At 45.7% G+C, this 20,367-nt stretch overlaps 1 protein-coding gene across 2 annotated transcripts in view; it reads right to left on the reverse strand.

The window, feature by feature from the left end:
- PLA2R1 (phospholipase A2 receptor 1) overlaps window positions 1–20,107 on the reverse strand; it is an 81,933-nt gene extending 61,826 nt beyond the window's left edge. The window contains exons 1-5 of one of the 2 annotated variants that reach the window (XM_045032541.1): window positions 19,551–20,107; window positions 16,915–16,977; window positions 11,308–11,691; window positions 7,988–8,155; window positions 5,870–6,034 (exon numbers count right to left, since the gene is read on the reverse strand). In XM_045032541.1, the coding sequence (XP_044888476.1) occupies window positions 5,870–6,034; window positions 7,988–8,155; window positions 11,308–11,691; window positions 16,915–16,977; window positions 19,551–19,656 (886 nt within the window). In that variant the 5' untranslated portion in view covers window positions 19,657–20,107. The remainder of the gene's footprint in view (window positions 1–5,869; window positions 6,035–7,987; window positions 8,156–11,307; window positions 11,692–16,914; window positions 16,978–19,550) is intronic. The other variant, XM_045032542.1, reaches the window with a different exon arrangement.
- Window positions 20,108–20,367: the final 260 nt, after the last annotated feature.

The following is a 20,367-nucleotide window of genomic DNA, read 5'->3' on the forward strand; positions in this document are numbered from 1 at the left end:
CCCATTATAGGTACCCCATACAGTGCACATGGCATGCTGTAATTTATGATGTGCTGAGCGTTCAGCTGGCTGAAGCCCATTTTCATCTCTAGAATGGTTAACAGAATTGGGATTTCACTAGAAAGAAACTTTTCTGCTGTGGCCTCCTGAGCTGGAGAGGAATCTCCCTGGGTGCACTTGCATGTACAACCTTCAGAGATAAGGCTCTCGCAAGCTACATTTAGATCACTTTCAGAGTTTCCAAAAACCAGGGATTGCACTGTTTTGCTCACTGCTTGTAGCATCTTGCTTAGGAATACCTGCTTTTGTTCTTTCTGTACCAATGCTATTTTATGGATGAAATTCAGTATATCGGGATCACCTTTATCTTCCTTTTTCCTCTGGCTATAGCTCTTCTTTTTAGCAGGGGTCCAGTTGTGGCTTTAGCTTGCAGCTTCATTGTGATCTCACATTATTAGGTCTATAGCAGGGCAGCTCTTAATTACAACTAGCTCATGTCCCTCCGGGCTCAATCCATCTTCCTGTTGTAGTGGTTGCACCCTGCACGATTCCAACTCTTTTCAAAGGATGGGCTACCTCAGCCTTCAGACTTTCCCACTCTTTATCTTTAACCTGCTAGACTTCAACCCTGACTGGACCTAAAGCAACTTCTGCAGCTAAGTCAGCAACTTCTGCAGTGAACACTGCTGTTCCCCAGTCTCTTTTTCAATTACGAGATGGGTCCTGTTCCCACTGCACTGCTTGGGCTAAGATCTGGTCCCCCGAGGAGAACATCTCTTTGAGTTCCTACAAGGCCTTGACCTTTTGGACCTGTAGGACGTTGAATTGAGACATGACTTCCTGTTTGACCCTATCACCTGCAGTGACCCTATCTTCTACTTTTCTCCACTCCAGAAGGGGTTGGGTAGCTGTAAAGGCTACTGATATTGTTGGAGCTTCTACAGTCAACAACAGCTTGGTACTGGCAGCTGTTGATACCAAGTCCTTCACTGGGCGGTGAATCCATATCCTCACACCATTTTCCCGGCTACTCAAATCCTTACCCTGTTCCTTGTGGGGATGTAAGCTTCCTGGCCAACTATCACCCTGCTTTCCACTTCAAGTCCATACTTGTGTGTTTAATCACACCTCTCTGCCTTCTCCTGGACCATCATCCTCTATCCTTTCAATTCCTCAAATTTGTTTCAGAAAGTGGTTGCTGGCTCAGACGGATTCTCATAGCTGAGCGCTGAAGTCATCCCATTGGCCTATGAGCATCTCCTTCTTGCTCTGTTGTTGCTGAAGCTTGCAGCACTAAATTCTGATCTTGCAGACTCCTCTGATGTGCTTCCAAGATCTGGATCTGGTCCCAGAGGGCTTGTAGAACTATCTTGTGTTCTTTACGGTGGCTCTGTATCTGGTCCTACATCTCGAGGATATTCTGCAAAACTCTCTGTAAATCCTGATGTAACTTCATGTTACAAAGCTGCACAGATGTCAGCACCAAATCTTTGCTCTGCCAGATCACCTCCATCTTGGCCCCGCTGTCAATTTAAAGAGTTTTCTTCTCCATCTGTTGTTGCCTGCAACTCTTTTGATTCTCCTTTAACTCCTCGGTGAGCTTGTCTAGCTGTTCTTGGAGCTGGGGGGTCTTAGTCTGCTTCACTACCTGCAGACTTTGCAGTTGCTCCTTTAGCAGCCTCTTTTCTTCATCTCCCATTTTAGACCCATCTCCATGAGTAGCTGCTTGACTGAAGAGGGACTGGTGTCTGGATCCTGACATTGGGCTGGATCTCTCAGTCACTTCTAAAGCTTGTTTGCTCTCTTCTATCCCAGCTGCAGCAGTTGCTTCAAATTCTTTTGCATGGTACTGTATTGTCCATCCACAGAGTCTTGGCTGGTTGATGGCTTCTGTCATCTAGTTCCCTGTTCCCCTTAGCTGTCTGGTGGCCATCAGCCTGGCATTTCTTGGACTCTGAATCCCATAGCTGTTTTAGCAGCACTACCTTCGCCTCTAAAGCAGCGAGGGAAGATCTGATTTGAACAACATCATACCTCCTTTCTGCCTAGACTGTATAATTGTCCTAAACGGATCATCCCAAGTTGTGCTATGGCTTTGACCATCTTCAATTCGAACTATCCCAATCTTGGAGCTCTGTTTTCCTTCTAAAATAGGGGTTCCCTGGCCTTGTGTTCCCCCACCATGATTGGTCCCTCCTGGTAAGGCTGTATTGGGCCCTTGTCACCTTTTTCAGGTGTCCTGTTAAATGACTGGAGTATTTTAAACGTCTGTCTACACACCCTTAACTGTTGGCTTCTTGAGAGCAACCCTATGCTTTCTGCTGAGGAAGACCCTGTTAAGACATACTGGGTCAGACAAAGGTCCATTTAGCCCAGCATCCTGTCTTTCGACCAGTGGCCAATGCCAGATGCTTCAGAGGTAATGAATGGATCAGGTAACCATCAAGTGATCCATCCCCCATCCCAAGCTTCTGGCAAACCAAGGCTAGGGACACTTCAGAGCATGGGATTGTATCCCTGACCATCTTGGCTAACAGCCATTGATGGATCTATCCTCCATGAGCTTATCTAATTCTTTTTTGAAACCAGTTATGCTTCTGGCATTCACAACATCCCCTGGCAATGTGTTCCACAGGCTGACCTTGCATTGTGTGAAGAAGTACTTAGGTTTGTTTTAAACCTGTTGCCTATTAATTTCAGTGGGTGACCCATGGCTCTTGTGTTATGTGAAGGCGTAAATAACACTCCTCTATTTACTTTCTCCGCACAATTCATGATTTCACAGACCTCCACCATATCCCACCTTTGTTGTCTCTTTTCTAAGATGAGCAGTCCCAGTCTTTTTAATCTCTCTTCATATGGAGATTGTTCCATGCCCTTCTCTGTACTTTTTCCAATTCCAATATATCTTGTTTGCGATGGGGCAACCCGAACTGTATGCAGTATTCACTATGCGGGCATACAATGGATTACTATAGTGGCATTATGGTATTTTCTGTCTTATTATCTATCCCAGAGGTAGGCAACCTATGGCACAGGTGCCGAAGACAGCACGCGAGCTGATTTTCAGTGGCACTCACGCTGCCTGGGTCCTGGCCACTGGTCATGGGGGGCTCTGCATTTTATTTAATTTTAAATGAAGCTTCTTAAACATTTTAAAACCTTATTTTCATTACATACAACAATAGTTTAGTTATATATTATAGACTTATAGAAAGAGCCCTTCTAAGAACGTTAAAATGTGTTACTGGCATGCGAAACCTTAAATCAGAGTGAATAAATGAAGACTCAGCACACCACTTCTGAAAGGTTGCTGACCCCTGATCTATCCCTTTCCTAATGGCTCAAAAAGCGTTAGCTTTTTGACTGCCACTGCACATTGAGCAGATGTTTTCAGATAATTATTCACGATCACACCAAGATCTTTTTTGAGTGGTGACATAATTTAGAGCCCATCCTTTGTGCGTACAGTTGGGATTACGTTTTCCAGTGTGCGTTACTTTGCATTTATCAACATTGAATTTCATCTGTCAATGTGTTGCCCCTTACCCAGTTTTGTGAGATCCTTTTGTAACTCTTCACAGTCAGCTTTGGACTTAACTATCCCGAGTAATCTTGTACTGTCTGCAAATTTTGCCACCTCCTCTATTTATCCTTGTCCAGATCATTTATGAATATGTTGAACTGCACAGGTCCCAGTACAGATCCTTGGGGGACCCCACTATTTACCTCCCTCCTCTGTGAAAAATGACCATTAATTCATACCCATGTTTCCTATCCTTTACCCAGTTACTGATCCATGAGAAGAAGACCTTCCCTCTTATCTCATGACTGCTTACTTTGCTTAAGAGCCTTTGGTGTAGGACTTTATAAAAGGTTTTCTGAAAGTCCAAGCACACTATCTCAACTGGATCACCCTTATACACATAGAATTCTTTGAGGGGTTCAATAACTAATAGCTTAGTGAGACATGATTTCCCTTCACAAAAGCCATGCTGACTCTTTCCCAACAAATCATGTCCATCTATGTGTCTGATAATTCTATTCTTTAATATACTTTCAACCAACTTATTTCCCTGGTACTGAAGTTAGGTTTACTGGCCTGAAATTGCCAGGATCGCCTCTGGAACCTTTTAAAAAAAATGGTGTCACATTAGCAATCCTCCAGTCATCTGGTACAGAAGCTGATTTTAAGTGATAGGTTACATACCACATGTTGTAGTTCTGCAATTTTATATTTGAGCTCTTTCAGAACTCTTGGGGGAAACTCCATTTGGTTCTCATGACTTATTACACTTTATGAATTTGTTTCAAAACCTCCTCTACTGACACCCTCAATGTGGGACAGTTCCTCAAATTTGTCATTTAAAAAGAATGATGCAAGTGTGGGAATCTCCCTCATGTCTTCTGCAGTGAAGACCATCTACAGATCTGGGATATCGGACATCTCATACCTGATGCAGTTAAATGCTTACCCCGTCTCTTCATCCTACCTTGATGGGATAGGGATTTGAATCCCACTTCTAGCACAAAGCTGTAACCAGGGCATTCACTGCCTGATCACCTCCTAGTAGCTAGGTGTGGTAATGCAGTCCTTTTCTCACCTCTGGCACCCCCTGAAGGCTACAGTTGACTTTGGCAGGTCTTCAGGGGCTTGGCCCTCCAGCCAGGTCACAAAGTCCAAAGAAGCCCTTTCTGGGGTACTAAAGAATCCAATAACAAACAGTCTGTTTGCCCTCACTAGGGTCTTCAGCCCTGGCTCTGGGTGCTATAAATTCAGCCCTTTGTTTGGGTTCCAAAACAAGGCCGGTCCTTTACTTGGGGTTTACACCACTTTACCTGTGGCTGTTAGGGGAACCTGGGCTCACCTACGACTCAGGGTTCCAACTCAGGGACCTGATGAACAGAAGGCACGTACTACTTACTCCAATCTGTCGCTGGCATTTCCCTGGGCCTCTTCCTACTGGGCCCCTTTTATCTTCAACCTTATCTCAGGCCCAGTTCCCTCAGGTTCTTCTCTACCTCCAGGCAAGAGAGGAGCACCTTTTTTAACTCCTCTGGTCTCAGCCAGGGACTGACCTGCTAACCTCCTGCAGCTTCTTTTAGTTAAGGCTACCGGGTTCTGATTCACTGCTTCCATGAGGTTTCTCTAGGTAGACCTGGAGGACCCACCTTTACTGTTCCTTTCCTGTCACTTCACTGCTTCCTGGGTAGGGATATATAGGACTTCAGGGCTACCCACATGGAGCTGCAAAGGCCAGATACACCTCAGCACACTTCCAAAAAGGCTTCAATTTCAAGAATGGAATAATAAGCCTTATGGTAAACCATTTGGAAGGGGAAAGAATTAATAAAATAACTACATCCTGGAGTAACATATACATAAACCTTGGACTTTGTTTGCTAAGCCCATATCTTACTTGCACTCAGATTTTAAATTTTTTTTTTACTGGAACACATGGTGTGGAAAGGCCCTGAAAACAGAAGTGGGTAAGAAAAGAGATGTATATGCTAGATATTGGTGGCTATGTTGCAGCATCTCTTTGCAAATCTATAGAAACCCTTCTGCATGAATACACTGGTTGGGGCTCCACAGATCTAAGTAATGCATAGCCATTCTATACAGCCTGCTCCTCAGGCAACCTGGCTGAAATATCCCAAAGCTGTAAAGTTTTGATCTAGACTTGGGTCTGAACTTCTCCATAGTCTGGGGATGTTTGGGTCCAGTTTTTGGTTGGGGCCCATTTCTACTAAAGAGCAGTATTTGACACATGGGATGAAATCCTGGCCCTTCTGAAATGAATAGAACTGCCCAACTAAAGAAGCAAAATATATATTTAAGTTTTAACATAACTTCACATCTACTCACCACTTATATACTTCTGTTCTGCCATGTCTGTGATACTCAGCAAATCTCCTCCTTGTGTCTGACATGCAACACGTGCCTCATTCCAAGAAAGAATAGAAAAAAGATTGAACTGATAGGAAATTTGGGTGTCAGGGTTCTTCTCCCAAAAAATATCACTACCAGGCTCTGTGTGAAAATCAGTTAAAAACAACATGATGCAACAAAACAATTACAGAGAACATTATAATATAACAATCTAGTTAATGTTGAACACAAAGTGGAAATGCTATTGAAGCATGAGTCTGAACTCATTTTCAATGTTTAGTGTTAAAAGCACACAAGGAAATAGGATGCTATATGAATTTTAAAAGTTTAAAAATTTTCACCAATGTAAATGAACTGTTCAGCTTTTCACAAAGTTAGTGAGTACTAGCGGGAAAGTCCTCACCTGGTGTAAATTGTCATAGCTTCACTGCAGTCAGAGCTATGACAATTTGCACCAGCTCCTAGAAGCTTAATGGTGAAACTAACTCACAGTGAATTTTGTAGGAACAGGGCAAACCCCGATCCCCACAGCCAGAGGGGAAAGGCAATTACACCTCCCCTTACCCAGTGCCCAAGAGGACACTCTGTTAAGGGATGAACACATTATGAACAACTAATGAAAGCAAGGCTGGTAATACTGCTTATTAAGATTTCCTGACATTTCCCCATTATAAAACCGTGTTTTTAGTTGCTTATAACTTTGCTGAACTCTAACCATTTGGGCTGCAATTTTCCACCTTACTTGTCTGTCTCAGGCAGAATTTTTTGGGGGGGGGGGGACATTTGCCCAAAATAGCTCAGCTGTTTCCGAGAACATAGGTAAAAGAAAATATGTTGATCTACCAATGTTAAGAAATTCTGGAGACCTTTTCCTTCAAAACGCTATAGTGTCCCCATGCTTTGGAGAAGGGATCTGAAATTTGGCAGTGGGTAGTCTTGGGTGTCATGATGTGTCTTTTGCTGTCTGTGATGGGGCAGCTGCCCCACACTATCAGAAAGGGGGTTAAAAGCAGCCCCAGGGAGGCTGTGCCAGAGGCAGCCAATTAGAAAAGGTCTGAGGGGAGCAGCCAGTCATGGCGTGGCAGGCTCATAGAAGAAGGGTTGCAGGGCAGAGCAGAAGGAGTCACTCCCTGGAGCTTGAGGAGGGAGGTAGACTAGCTGCCTTGCAGGCTGAGGGCAGCAAGCACCGTGGACATAGCAGTGCTGGAGGCTGAGGCCCTGAGGCTAGGGCAAAGAGGGTGCTGGGGCCACGGGGAAGTGGCCCAGGGAGATCCACAGAGGAGTTGGAGGGGATGCAGTAATTGGCCGCTATCTATAGGGTCCCTGGGCCAGGACCCAGAGTCAGCGGAGGCTCCAAGCACCAGCACGCCAAGCATGTGCCTGGGGCAACAAGCCGTGGGGCGAGGGGGTCCTGCCGATCCCTGCAAGGGCAGCAGTCAGGCAGCCTTCGGTGGTACACCTGTGGGAGGTCCGCCGGTCCCATGGATTTGGTGGCAATTTGGCGGCGGGTACGTGGAAGCCATGGGACCAGCAGACCTCCCGCAGGCAAGCCGTCAAATCCGCGGGCCTGGATCCCTCCCACCCTGCTCCTCACCACTGGGAAGTGGCTAAACAGTAGACTGCACTTGCCACGGAAGGAAGTGGCTGGACAGTGGATTGCAGCTCCCCCGGAATGGGGGAGAACCAAGTGCCAAATACTGAGCCTCTTAAAGGCAGAGTGTGACCAAAAGCAGCTTAAAAAGGGGTGCTGTAGTCAAAAACAGTAGAGGCCCTGTACAGAATGAATCATCATTCACCTGCATGCTGTGGAGAAAGTCTCCATAGATCATCTGGATGGGTGGGCTGGTAGAAAGGCAAGGGTACAGTCAGGGGAGGTCAGTGGACATCTCTTGTATTCATGTTTTGCTCTAGGGATCTGGGTCTCAGAGATAAGCATAAAGAATTATAGTAATGGCTATAATTTTTTGAAGAAACATCCATACTAACAGAATGGCAATGATCTTGCAATTAATAAGACAGCCTGCTCTCCTTGAATTAGAGTATGACATCAGACAAACTTTTATTTACAAAACAGAGAAGAAAGGCAGTACATACCAGCATTTGGGCAAAACCCCCATTTTTCATCTTGTTCATACTGACTTGTTGTGGCACACCAGTAAAATTCCCTGCTCTCTCTGGTGCATTCGTAGTACCATTTGTTCTTATATTTAAATGGAAAAATACAAGGTAAACCAAGAGAATTTCCCAGCAGAGTATAGGTTTCTACAATAAATAAAATAAAAGGAAATAGAAAAATCTGTATCAGTCAAATACTAGTTTCTTTTCTACTTTTTTTTTAAACTTTATATCACAGCAATGCTGTTATTAAGACTACAGCAGCATACCCTACATCAGCAGAAGTTTATTTTTTAAAAATTCCAGTCAACCTAAGACTTTCAGGCAATTTTTCAAAACTGTGACCCTGATTTACTACTATAAAAATGTATATGCAAAAAGTAATTATGCATACAAAATCTGCATTTGCAACTAATTGCACATAGAAATGTCCATGCAATTGCCTGGTCTGGATGCACAAATCCTTTTAGATACATTTTCAAGAGCAGGGCTTTGAACATCATATCCTTATTTGTACATATTCAATGACAAACAAACCCCGAGAATTTTATGGATTTCTACTGTTCTTGAATTTTGCCTGTTTATTCCTCTCTTCTATAGTTCCTTGAAACTAGAATTTTAATAAGTGTATTTTACCAAAGGAAAAAAATATTTTACAGTGTGAACGGTAACAATCTAACTTTGGGGAAGAGTAACCAATGCTATTTGAATTCACTGTATTTTTGGTTAATGCCTTTACAAAACAAAAACAATCTAGATTTTTTCCTACTATATTTTCATTAACAAAATATGGAAAAAATTAAGTACATCTGAAACCTGCAAAGAAGCTTTACCTCACTAAATAATTTATTAACTTCATAGTATTGCCCTTTAGTGTAGGGGCATTTTTAAAGCACCATAATTGTTTTTAGCTTGAAACTAATATTTGTGAAAGGTGTTGGACTGATAGCCTGAAGATCAAAGTCCTCTGTCTACAGCTCAGGCACAGCATACACAGTTTTAGTTTCCCAGAGCTGATGGCAGTCTGTCTCAATAAGGGTGGGAGAGTAGTTTATTCACTGTGAATCTCGTTTAAAGCCCAACAATGTTAATGGACAGTGTGAGACACAAGAGAGAGAGCTGTATTATTTTTATATTATACATACCTCATTCTATTCGATTGCTATCATGCTATCAGTCCTGAGTGATTTTTTGCACATCAGCAGGAACCCAAAATCAATGGCTGTAAGTAGCCAATTGCTGGTATTTAAACAATATAGGTGTCAATACCTTTGAAGATTTAGCCTCACCATGCTCTGATCATCAGGCTGGCTTAGCAACCCCAAGAGGGTGGGGGAATCCAAGTGGGGGAAAATGAAGCAAAGGATTTAGGATGGATTTAAGCCTCAGCCCTGAACCTCAGAGGGACACAGAAGGAGGTAGTGATTGCTGAGAAGACACTGATCCTCCTCTCCCAGATGTTGGGAGTACAGGGATGATTCAGGCCTACCTAAATCTTGAGAGAAATGCTAAACTTAAGTAAGATAATGTTTGTTTAGGCCTTTTTGTTGTTTTAAACCTTTTCTCTCTGATTGCCATGTTTCTATAGGTGAATCAATACTATTTTGTTTTAATGAAGCTGTTCTAACTCACTGCATTTTTATGCTGCTTACAGCTCCCAACAGGAAGTCTATCTCAGGGGCCAAACCTAGTTGGACCTGCTGAGCAAACATGGTTGGCAAAGTGGGATGCTGTAATCTGGAGAATCAGTCTAACATTGGGGTGAATTGCAGGAGAGAAGTGCAGGTGCTGGCCCTGTTACTTGAAAGAGGTCCTCATGGAGAGACCGAGTGAGGGGTGAAATGTACAGCTCATGCTGGAAATGTGACCGTAACAATTTTATCGCTGTATCTTCATTTCTTTTTTATGAATGTTAACATATTTGGATGCTTGTATTGTCTGTAAATATGGAAACCTATACTCTTTAGTTTATATGCAACACCCACCACTTAGCCAAAACACCAGATCAAAATACCCCTAAACTTTAAGTGTTTGAAATCTGAGCCTGGATCCTGAAATTTGCTCTTGGTCCCTTTCTCTATAATAGGATAAACCAAAATATTGATCTCCATACCCCAGTGTTTCAGGTGTTCAAAATCCAGACCTTGAGGTTGCCAGTCCTCATACTGCTACACTGTATTGTGACCTCTGGTCGATGTTGTATCTTACACACAGGAGCTATACCTTCACTAACTTGCTCTCATTGCACTGGGGAGGTAAGGCCACACTGCTGAGCTTGGTGGGAGCAATGGGGTGACTCTACTGTTCTATTTGGGGGTCTTCCCTACTCAGAACAAAGAGGCACCTGGAAACTGCAGACAGCTGCTAGAGCTTCCACATGCTCAGAAATGTTCCTGTGCTGCCAGCAGTTCCCACTTTGGTAGCTGTGCTATAGAAGAGTGAAACTACAGGCTCAGGGGAGAACAGGGATTGCCACTTCCCCTGGAGGATGGAGATGGGAGGACAGCTGATGGAGCCTGAAAGGTAAGAGGAATAGGGTCTCCGGCTGGTTGGAGGAGGGCACTGGAATCTGCAGGGGTGATGAAGGCTGCTGGAGCCTTCAGGGGTTGGGGAGGAAACATGTGGCAGCTTGCTTGGGCTAGGAAGGAGCTTCGGGAGACTGCCAAGGAGCAACGGGGTGCTACTGGAATTACCAAGAAGAGGGCAGACTGCAATTTACACAGGGAAAGGAAAGAAACTGGGAAAGGGAGTGCTGAGTGCTTAGGAAAGGTGAACAGGGGGGTCAGAGAAGGAGAGAATGCTGGCCCAGGGATTAAGAGGGGGAAATATGGAGTCCATGTCAGGGGGAAGATAGAGAAATTCCCTCCTGATATTTGTGCACACACATTTTGTGTTTGAGCTTGACTTTTTCCTCTTGCATGCACTGAAATGGAGGGTGAGGGAAGGAATGATGGGATCTCTGAAGAATTTGAAAGTCAGCACCAGACTCAAAGTACTTCATGCTTTTTTAAAAATCAAATCTCATGAATATTTGTAGTTTGCCTGAGGATTTTTAAAATCATAAGGTTTGTAATACTGGGATCCTGATCCAACTTGTGATGCTTTATAATACTGTAAAAAAAAAAAACACAAAAACACACACACACACACACACACAAACAAACACACACCCTAATTTAAAGACTCAGCATGATGCAGGTCAGGAATGATAATGAAACTGATAAGTTATGTCTCACCTTGCTTCAGAGAAACTGTACAAAAATTCTAATGGCAATGTGGATGGAGACTTTTATTTTTACCTTGAAATGGATGTTCACAAAGATCTTCATCATAGGACATGTACTGCTTCCACTGGTGATTAGTGATTCTTTTTGCCACAATGTGTTTGCCATTTTCAGCTGCTAGTTTGTATTGTGATGCACCAACCAATAGCTTTCCATTACAGTTCCACCATAATGAATGCTGAGCAGAATCACATTCTAACAGGCTTAATGGTTGCTCTTCATTACTGATGTTCAGTCCTAGACAAGTGCTTCTGCCTATGTTGAAAAGATGACGTTTCGATACCCATTTCCACAACATATATTTGGAAAGTTGATTGCAGTCTTCAAGAACAAGTCCAAATGTATCTGCTTTAATGCACAGGTTGAGATGTTCACTTTGGATGATAAACATCCCTTTATCTGGGGAAAAAAGAAGTTTCAGTTCATGATACTTTTTTGCAGATTATTATACATTATACAGGACCAGGGCCTTAGTTTTGACCATTTGAATTAAAACAAGCTTAGTTTTTACAAAGAACTTTGAAATTATCTTTCAAATTACATGTAAAATATTAAAAACAACTGGTACTCCAAAGACAAGAAGACTGTTCCAAGTTGGTGGTGGCATAAAAAAAAAAATGCAGTAAGTTCTCAGCGATCCTTCATAGCCCAATGCAAAAAAATCCCACCCTTTTATTTAAGGCTAGTACTTCTGAACTCACTCCTTCTTGTTTTTGTTTAAGTATCGAGCATTGTGACACCTATTTTATGTTATATAAAATGTTAACTACATAGGACGAGACTTTTATGAGCAATCAGTAATTTTTATGCTCAGTTGAGACATGCTCAGCACTTTCTAAAAATTAGGCCTGTTCAATATAGCTCAAGCTGGCCACCCAAATAATGAGGCACACAAAATCATTAGTCACAAAATCTTGGCCACAGAACAGGGGTCGGCAACCTTTCAGAAGTGGTGTGCCGAATCTTCATTTATTCACTCTGATTTAAGGTTTCGTGTGCCAATAATAGATTTTAACGTTTTTAGAAGGTCTCTTTCTAGAAGTCTATAATTTATAACTATATTTATGTAAAGTAAATAAGGTTTTTAAAATGTTTAAGAAGCTTCATTTAAAATTAAATTAAAATGCAGAGCCCCCCGGACAGGTGGCCAGGACCCAGGCAGTGTGAGTGCCACTGAAAATCAGCTCGCATGCCGCCTTCGGCACGCAAGCCATAGGTTGCCTACCCCTGCCATAGAGAATTCATAGAATCATGGAAATGTAGAGCTAGAAGGGACTCGGAGAGGTCATGTAATCCATCCCCCCCTGCGCTGAGGCAAGACCAAGTAAACCTAGACCAGGGGAAGGCAACCTATGGCATGTGTGCCAAAGGCGGCATGCGAGCTGATTTTCAGTGGCACTCATACTGCCAGGATTCTGGCCACCAGTCCGGGGGGCTCTGCATTTTAATTTAATTTTAAATGAAGCTTCTTAAACATTTTAAAAACCTTATTTACTTTACATTCAACAATAGTTTATTTATATATTACAGACTTATAGAAAGAGATCTTCTAAAAACGTTAAAATATATTACTGGCAAGCGAAACATTAAATTAGAGTGAATAAATGAAGACTTGGCACACCACTTCTGAAAGGTTGCTGACCCCTGACCTAGACCATCCCTCATAGGTGTTTGTACAACCTGTTCTTAAAAACCTCTAATGATGGGGATTCCACAACCTCCCTTGGAAGCCTATTCAACTATAACCATAGTTAAGCTCTAGAAAGATTTTCCTAAAATCTAACCTAAATCTCCTTTGTTGTAGATTAAGCCCATTATTTCTTGTGTTCCCTTCAGCGAACATGGACAACAAAGAACAGTTAGAGGTTCTGCAAGTTTGCAAGCGTCAATGAGAAGAGTCGAATCATAGGACTGGAAGAAACCTTGAGAAGTCTTATGGCAGGACTAAGTATTATCTAGACCATCCCTGACAGATGCTTGTCTAACCTACTCTTAAAAATCTCCAGTGATGGAGATTCCACAACCTCCCTAGGGCAATTTGTTTCAGTGCTTAACCACCCTGACAATAAGTTTTTCCTAATGTTCACCTAAACTGCCCTCGTTGCAATTTAAGCCCATTGCTTTTTGTCCTATCCTCAGAGGTTAAGGAGAACAATTTTTCTCCCTCATCCTTGTAACAGTTTTCAAGTACATAAAAGGTTATGTCCCCTCTCCAGGGGTGGCAGAGTCTTCCCAAAAGTAGGGGGAGCAGGGGCCCCCACCCCTGCCTGTCCTCTTCCCCCCAAGGCCCCGCCCCCAGTCAAGCTGGAAGCTGGAGCGAGGCCAGGAAGCCCGGGCCCTCCGCTTGATGGGGGGGAGGGGGGCAAGAGTACCCCCAGCCATGTCCCTGTCCCCCAAACACCCTACCCGGGGCAGGTAGAGGGTCTGCAGCTCCCCAGAGGTGCCCACATGGCTCTTATCCCGACTTGGCTCCGGCTTTGGGGGGGGGAGGGGGAGGCGGGGCCTCAGAGCCACAGCTTGGCCATGGTAGAACCACCTGGGCAGCTGTGGGGAGCCGTGAAACCTCCATCTGGCCCGGGAGCAGGGACACAGGCCGAAGCTGCTCTTGGGCCCCGCCCTCCCCTGGATAGTTGGAAGGTGGGCTCCCCACAGCTGTCACTGGTCGCTGCTTCCAGATGGGGCGGGGCCTCAGGGGGAAAGGGCAGAGGTGGGACCATGGCAAAAAGTGGGAGGGCCATAGTCCCTTGGCTCCCCCCTGTTCTGGTGCCTCTACCCCTTCGGTCTTCTCTTTTCCAGACTAAACAAACCCAATTTTTCCAATCTTCTCTCAGAGGTCATGTTTTCTAGACTTTTAATCATTTTTGTTGCTCTTCTCTGGACTTTCTCCAATGTATCCACATCTTTTCCTGAAATGTGGCACTCAGAACCAGACATAAGACTCCAGTTGAGGCTTAATCAGCACGCAGTAAAGTGCATGTGTAATGCTGATAGACCCAGGTCGTCAGTAGGCAGAATTGAACTGGGGACCTCTGGAGCTTAGTGCAGGAGTCTCTACCGCATGAGCTAAATGCTGACTTGCTGTTAGCTAATGCTGTAGAGCAGACTCATTTTTTCTCTCACTCTCTCTAAGTGGTCTTGGTGCCTCTAGATGGGACAGAACACCCCACCCAGAAGGTGTGTGGGTTACACAAGAATTACTTTTATCTTGCTTACAACACTCCTGCTAATACGTCTCAGAATGATGTTTGCTTGTTTTGCAACAGAGTTACACTGCTAACTCCCAGATCTCTTTCCGCAGTACTCCTTCCTAGGCAGTCATTTCCCATTTTGTAAGTGTGCAACTGATTGTTTTGTCCTAAGTGAAGTACTGTGCATTTGTCCTTATTGAATTTCATCCTATTTACTTCAGACCATTTCTGCAGTTTGTCATGTTCATTTTGAATTTTAATCCTATCCTCCAAAGAACTTGCAACCCCTCCCAGCTTAGTATCATCTGCAAACTTTGTAAGTGTACTCTCTATTCCATTATCTAAATCATTGATAAAGATATTGAACAGAACCGGACCCAGAACTAATCCCTGTGGGACCCCACTTGATATGCCCTTCAAACATAAACGTCAACCGCTTTAGAATTGCTGGCTTTTCTCCATCCAATATAGGGAGATGGGCAAGCCTAGTACAAGAAAAACATACTGTGAATAAAACAATATGCTTAGGTCATCATTCTATGCAAAAAAAAAAAAAAGTCAGACTGCAAGGGGTAAAAGGCCAACAGCTGATCAGCACTCTCAGTTCCTGTTTACTATGTTCAACACTGCAAGAGGGCACCTTCGCTTCCCACAAAAGGCAGTGGGAAACTTCTCATAGTGGTAATGAGAGTGTTTTACTCCTCTCAGCAGCAGCAGATGGGAGAGTAGTAGGGAGTTGCTCAGAATAGGGAGAACTTCATTGTCCTCTGACAAGACACTGGGAAGGAGAGCAATGGTGAAAACCTGATGGGATGCCTACAGTCTGTTCTCCCAGGATAAAAGGCAGCCTCTGAGGTGGGAGAGGGGACCTTTGTTTTCCTCCCACCAAGGGTCCGTCTTCACTGCAGAATTAACCAGGGCTCTTATTTGGGAGTTGTCTCTAACCCCCTTCCTGTCCACACACAAAACTTTTATCTCAGTGTGATGGTACTTTCAACCCAGGCAAGCTGGCCTATCCTGGAGGTGTAGCTAAAGCCAGAATGTAAGGCTTTCACTCAGGCTGGTAACACACTCACTCTTGCAGTGAGGGGTCAGGCTAGATCACTTAGCTCTTTATTCCCTTCCCACAATTCCCCTATGTGCCCAGGAAGCCAGACGAGTTCTCCCACAATTCACTGGGAAAGAATCATACAGCAGCTCAGGGCCGCCCAGAGGATTCAGGGGGCCTGAGGTCTTCGGCAGCAGGGGGCCCCCACCACGGAAGGACCCCCCCGCCGTGGGTCGTCAGGGCACTTCGGCGGCGGGTCCCGGGGCGGAAGGACCCCCCCGCCGTGGGTCTTCGGGGCACTTTGGCGGCGGGTCCCGGGGCGGAAGGACCCCCCTGCCGCCGAATTGCTGCCAAAAACCTGGAGCGGAAGAAGCTCCGGGGGCCCAGGCCCCGCGAGTTTTCCGGGGCCCCTGGAGCAAGTGAAGGACCCCGCTCCAGGGACCCCAAAAAACTCTCGTGGGGGCCCCTGCAGGGCCCGGGGCAAATCGCCCCACTTGCCCCCCCCCCAGGCGGCCCTGCAGCAGCTCAGTTTACTGCAGCACAGAGAACCATGGGATTTGCCCCCCAAAGTCCTAGTGCCGCACACGTCAGGCTCTGTAGTGTGGCTGCTCACATCTCAGGTAGGTTGACCCTGGTGTGAACACCCGAACACTTAACTCTGCAGTAAAGACATGCCCAAAGACAGAGAAGAGAGGCCGGGGAGCTATCAGACGGGTAAATGGAGATGTGCATTCCCCTCCCAAAAAGCAGAGGAAAGAAGGGCAGATCTTCACCCCTCTGCCTTCTGGCAGGTAGGAGAACCTAGCATGGAGGAATCCTTATGCTTCTCACCAAACATGTAATTGCTGGGGTGGGGAAAGGAACATCTTCACACCCCTCCCTAAAGTTCAGTACGGAGCCCTGAGGAGAGTGGGCTTCTCTCAGGGGACTGGGGACAGCACCACTATCCTCCCCTAAGACAGAGTACAGAGGACATGGGGGAAGCTGGCACAGTGGCAGTGGGGGTGATGAAACTTTTCTCCAGAACAGGAAGGAAGAAGCAGGGAGAACTCACTAGAAGAGGAGAGGGGTCTGCTTTGAAAAACGGAGAGCATTTCCTATTGTAACCTGGTGATTATGTTCACTTTCCAAACGAAAGCCAGAATCCCATGCTGCTGCCAAAGAGCTGCACATGTAAACATGCTGTCAGTGTGAACACATCCCCCAAACAGGCTGAGTGCAGTCTACAATTGCAGGACAGAACAGGAGGTAAACAAAAAAGAAAAGGAAAACTTCAGGACAGAACAGGAGTTACAAAAGAAAAAAAGCAACAACATTAAGCTCAGGGCTATTAAAAGCAGCTGCCTTTCGCACTAGTTGCTCAACATGGCTCATTGCTTCACTTACTCAAAAAGTAGGGCACCTGGTCCTGACTCAAAGCTGCATCGTCTTCAGCCAAACTGTAGCAAACTAGCAGCATGGAACAAACCAGGAGTTGGATCTGCACACACAGCATTTCTGCAGAATTACAGCTCCTGGCAAACACTTTCCTATGGACTCAGTCGATGGAAGAATACCACAATTTTCAGGGAGAGAGCGATCCTGGATATGCAGCTGTTCCCCGGACCACCACAGCTACTCTGACTCCTCCTGGATTGATGAAGGGGGAGGGACATGCAAACCCCCACCTCCACTAAAAGCAACTGCTTTCTGAACAAGGGGGAGGGACATGTCCCGCCTGCCCCTGTCTAAGGAAGGAAAATGCAGCAACCCGACCCTGCTAATTTGTTTCTGCCTAGAGGAGGGACATGCAGCACCGACTCCCTCCAACTCCTGCTTGGGGAAGTGACATGTAACTTCCTCCAGTCGCACCCACTCTGCCCAGCAGTCCAAGGGAGGAAATGGCAGGGACCTTCTGCACCCTCCGCGTCACTCCCACATGCAGCCTGAGGGAGGGGAAGTGAAGTGCACGCACACTTCTCTCCTGGCCCCAGAAAATCCCAAGTGAGGCACAGGCCGTTCCCCTGCTCACCCCACCCCTCCCGCTGGCCTGAGGAAGGAGAAGTGCCATGCCGTTTCCCCCAAGGCAGCTGTATCTTCATTCCCCCAGCGCCACCCCAGCTTCAGGGCAAACTTGTTGGAACTTGAGTGAGGTTCTGGGGAGCGGATAGGGAAAGAGGTCTCTGTTTAAGGAAAGAGGGACATGCTAAACAGAAGGGGGAGGATAATGTCTAAACTGAACTGTGAGCTGGTATAAAGTTAACAGCTGGTACAAATACACTTCTAATCTTAATGGTATCAATACATTTCTAATTAAGAGGTCAGGACAATGTTTTTAGTATGAAATGGTGTGCGGAGCACTATACAAGACCGCATCTGTGACTGATTGGGGGTTAGCCAGCAGTGGGCTCAGACTGACTATAGAGCAAAGTCTGACATGGGCTCCCTGACTGGTGAATGGCTCAAGAGACACAACTAAGACATGCCAAATTAGAAGACATGGATTTACTTGAAATCTTTTCCCTGTGCCCCTGTCCTGTACCCAATTGCAAGTATCCTGAAAAAGAGCAGGAAAATTACAGGAAGACACTAGGTGGAAACAGGTGATGCAGCAATTCCTGGCTGTGTCCAGTCAGATGTACTGACCGGACACTAAAAATCCAGTTGCTGCAGGCAGCGCAGGGGAGAGTGGCAGCCTGTTGCCTAGCCCTTAAGTGGCACGTACCATGGCAGCATACATGAACCAGCTTGGGCTGCCTCTTTGAGGAGCATGGTTTGCAGGGCTGCAGTGGAGGACAGGCATGGCAAGGGGGTAAGGAGCTCCCAGCAGGCAGCTGGGACAGAAGGAACACGAACTGCTCTACCAGCCGGTGTTTCCCCTGCCTGCACTTTCAGGCAGCTCCAGGGTGGGGAGGGCCCGCACGGGTGGGGATGAGGGTTGCTGGGCAGCAATGCACAGGGAGGCAGGAGGGCCGCATCCTAGTTCGCAAGCAGGGTGGCCTGGCTGCTCCCATGCAGCCGCAGTGCTCTTCTGAGCTGCTCTCCCAGGCAGCCCGCTGAAGCTGGGGTTTGCAAGTCCCTTGGGGCTGCTCACGCTGGAGTTGAGGGGGGAGAGCAGTGAGCGATGATGCCTGGGGGAAGGTGTGGGGCTGTTTTTCAGACATTAGAAAGTTGGCCACCCTAGTTACCAATTTAGTCATTTTCCAACCCTTTCCAAAATTCAAACACCCCCTCTAATTTCAATTCCTGGTGAAAGTACTGGGACAGAACACAGATGGGTGGAATTAATATGAAGATACAGTTTTAATCTGGGCAAGCTCTTTCCTCTCTGGCTCTGCTACTAATGAGAAGAGATAACAAAAGTCCATGTTTGTGTTCAGAGCATAGCTGAAATCCCTGCTTGATTTCCAGCTATTGTTGTGATCTTGTCATCTTGTTTCTTTTTCTCCTTCTTCCCCCTTTTATCATCAGGCAACCCTCGCCAGTGCCCTATGGGTGTATAAGCTTCCATTCCTTCACTCACTCACTCACTCACACACACACACACACACACACACACACACACACACACACACACACACACACACTTCCATATTCCCAAGGCCCAGTGGAGAAGACATGTCACATGTTTAGCTGAACTGTAATTGAGATGGCAACTAAACAGCCTCTATTTTGCTGTTCTATTTAATGAGCTGATTTGTAAATAATTTGCATTAAACATTGCACATGTTGCTTCACAGAACTTGGCAGTTATGTACTAGCTCCCTCAGGGAGGGCCCCACTGTCACATACTCTAGCAATAGTGCCAAGAACAAACAGGCCCCCCAAATTATGAGCTCTTTTGAAAAATATATAATTTTTAAAAATTGACAATAGTTTTTGATCATTTAGGTTTCACTTTTCAAGCATTTCTCTACATCAAAGAGGGCTAGAAAAAATTCATTTTTTAAAATGAAAACATTTCCAGCATAAGAATAGCATTCAACTCTGACACCTCCTTCTGCCACTAACCCCCACCCCAAAGAAAAAGCCCCCAAACTTACCACAAGCAGAGTTTTTATCCCAAGAAGGGAGAAATGCCAGAGCATCCATGAAGTCTAGTATAGCTTTGGTATTAAGAAAACACATCAAGTATTGCAAGACTTGCATCACAAGGTTCACTCACCCCTAGGGGAGCCTCTTCCTGGCTCTGCTCAAGTCCAACGCCCCCCCTTCTATAGATCATTCATGCTCTCTCTTCATGACTTGGCCCTCCTGCCAGGTCACCATATGCCTCCCCTTTTGGGATACCAAAGTCCCACTGGATGACTGCCCTAGTGTCTTCGCTCCACTGCCCGATCTGTGCCACTTCCCCAGCAGCTCGTAGGGAAACCCAGGCCCACCAATAACTCTGGGTTCCAGGCCAGGGACCCTGCAACCAGAAGCCAAAGTCTGCACAGTCCCAAACCTTGCTACTGTTTCCTTGAGCTGCTCCTATTTCATCTCTATCAGGCTCTTTCTCTACCTTCCTCTGGGTATGCCCTTCTCTCAGGGCCAGGCCCCAGCACTTTGATTCTCCCCTGATTGCCTCCTTTCCCTCTCTACAGCTAGGGAGTGACTGTAGGGCTCCACACTGCATACCCCTTTCTGCTGCCAGCTCCCTGACTTTATCATAGAGCCGCCTGTCCCTTCTCAGCTGGGCTCTACTCCCAATCAGGGGCCGCTCGTCCAGCCTAATTCCTCTCTAGTGTGACCTATCAAGTTAATTGGCCCCCCCCTTCTGAGCCTCATTAACCTTTGCAGGGCTCGTGTGGAGGTGAACACCCCATTGCAACTTGCAATAAAATTGTGAGAGTTAGCAACAGTGCACTGGCCTCCTCA

The sequence above is a fragment of the Mauremys mutica genome, chromosome 10 (genome assembly GCF_020497125.1).
Source record: "Mauremys mutica isolate MM-2020 ecotype Southern chromosome 10, ASM2049712v1, whole genome shotgun sequence".
NCBI classification, from domain to species: domain Eukaryota; kingdom Metazoa; phylum Chordata; order Testudines; family Geoemydidae; genus Mauremys; species Mauremys mutica.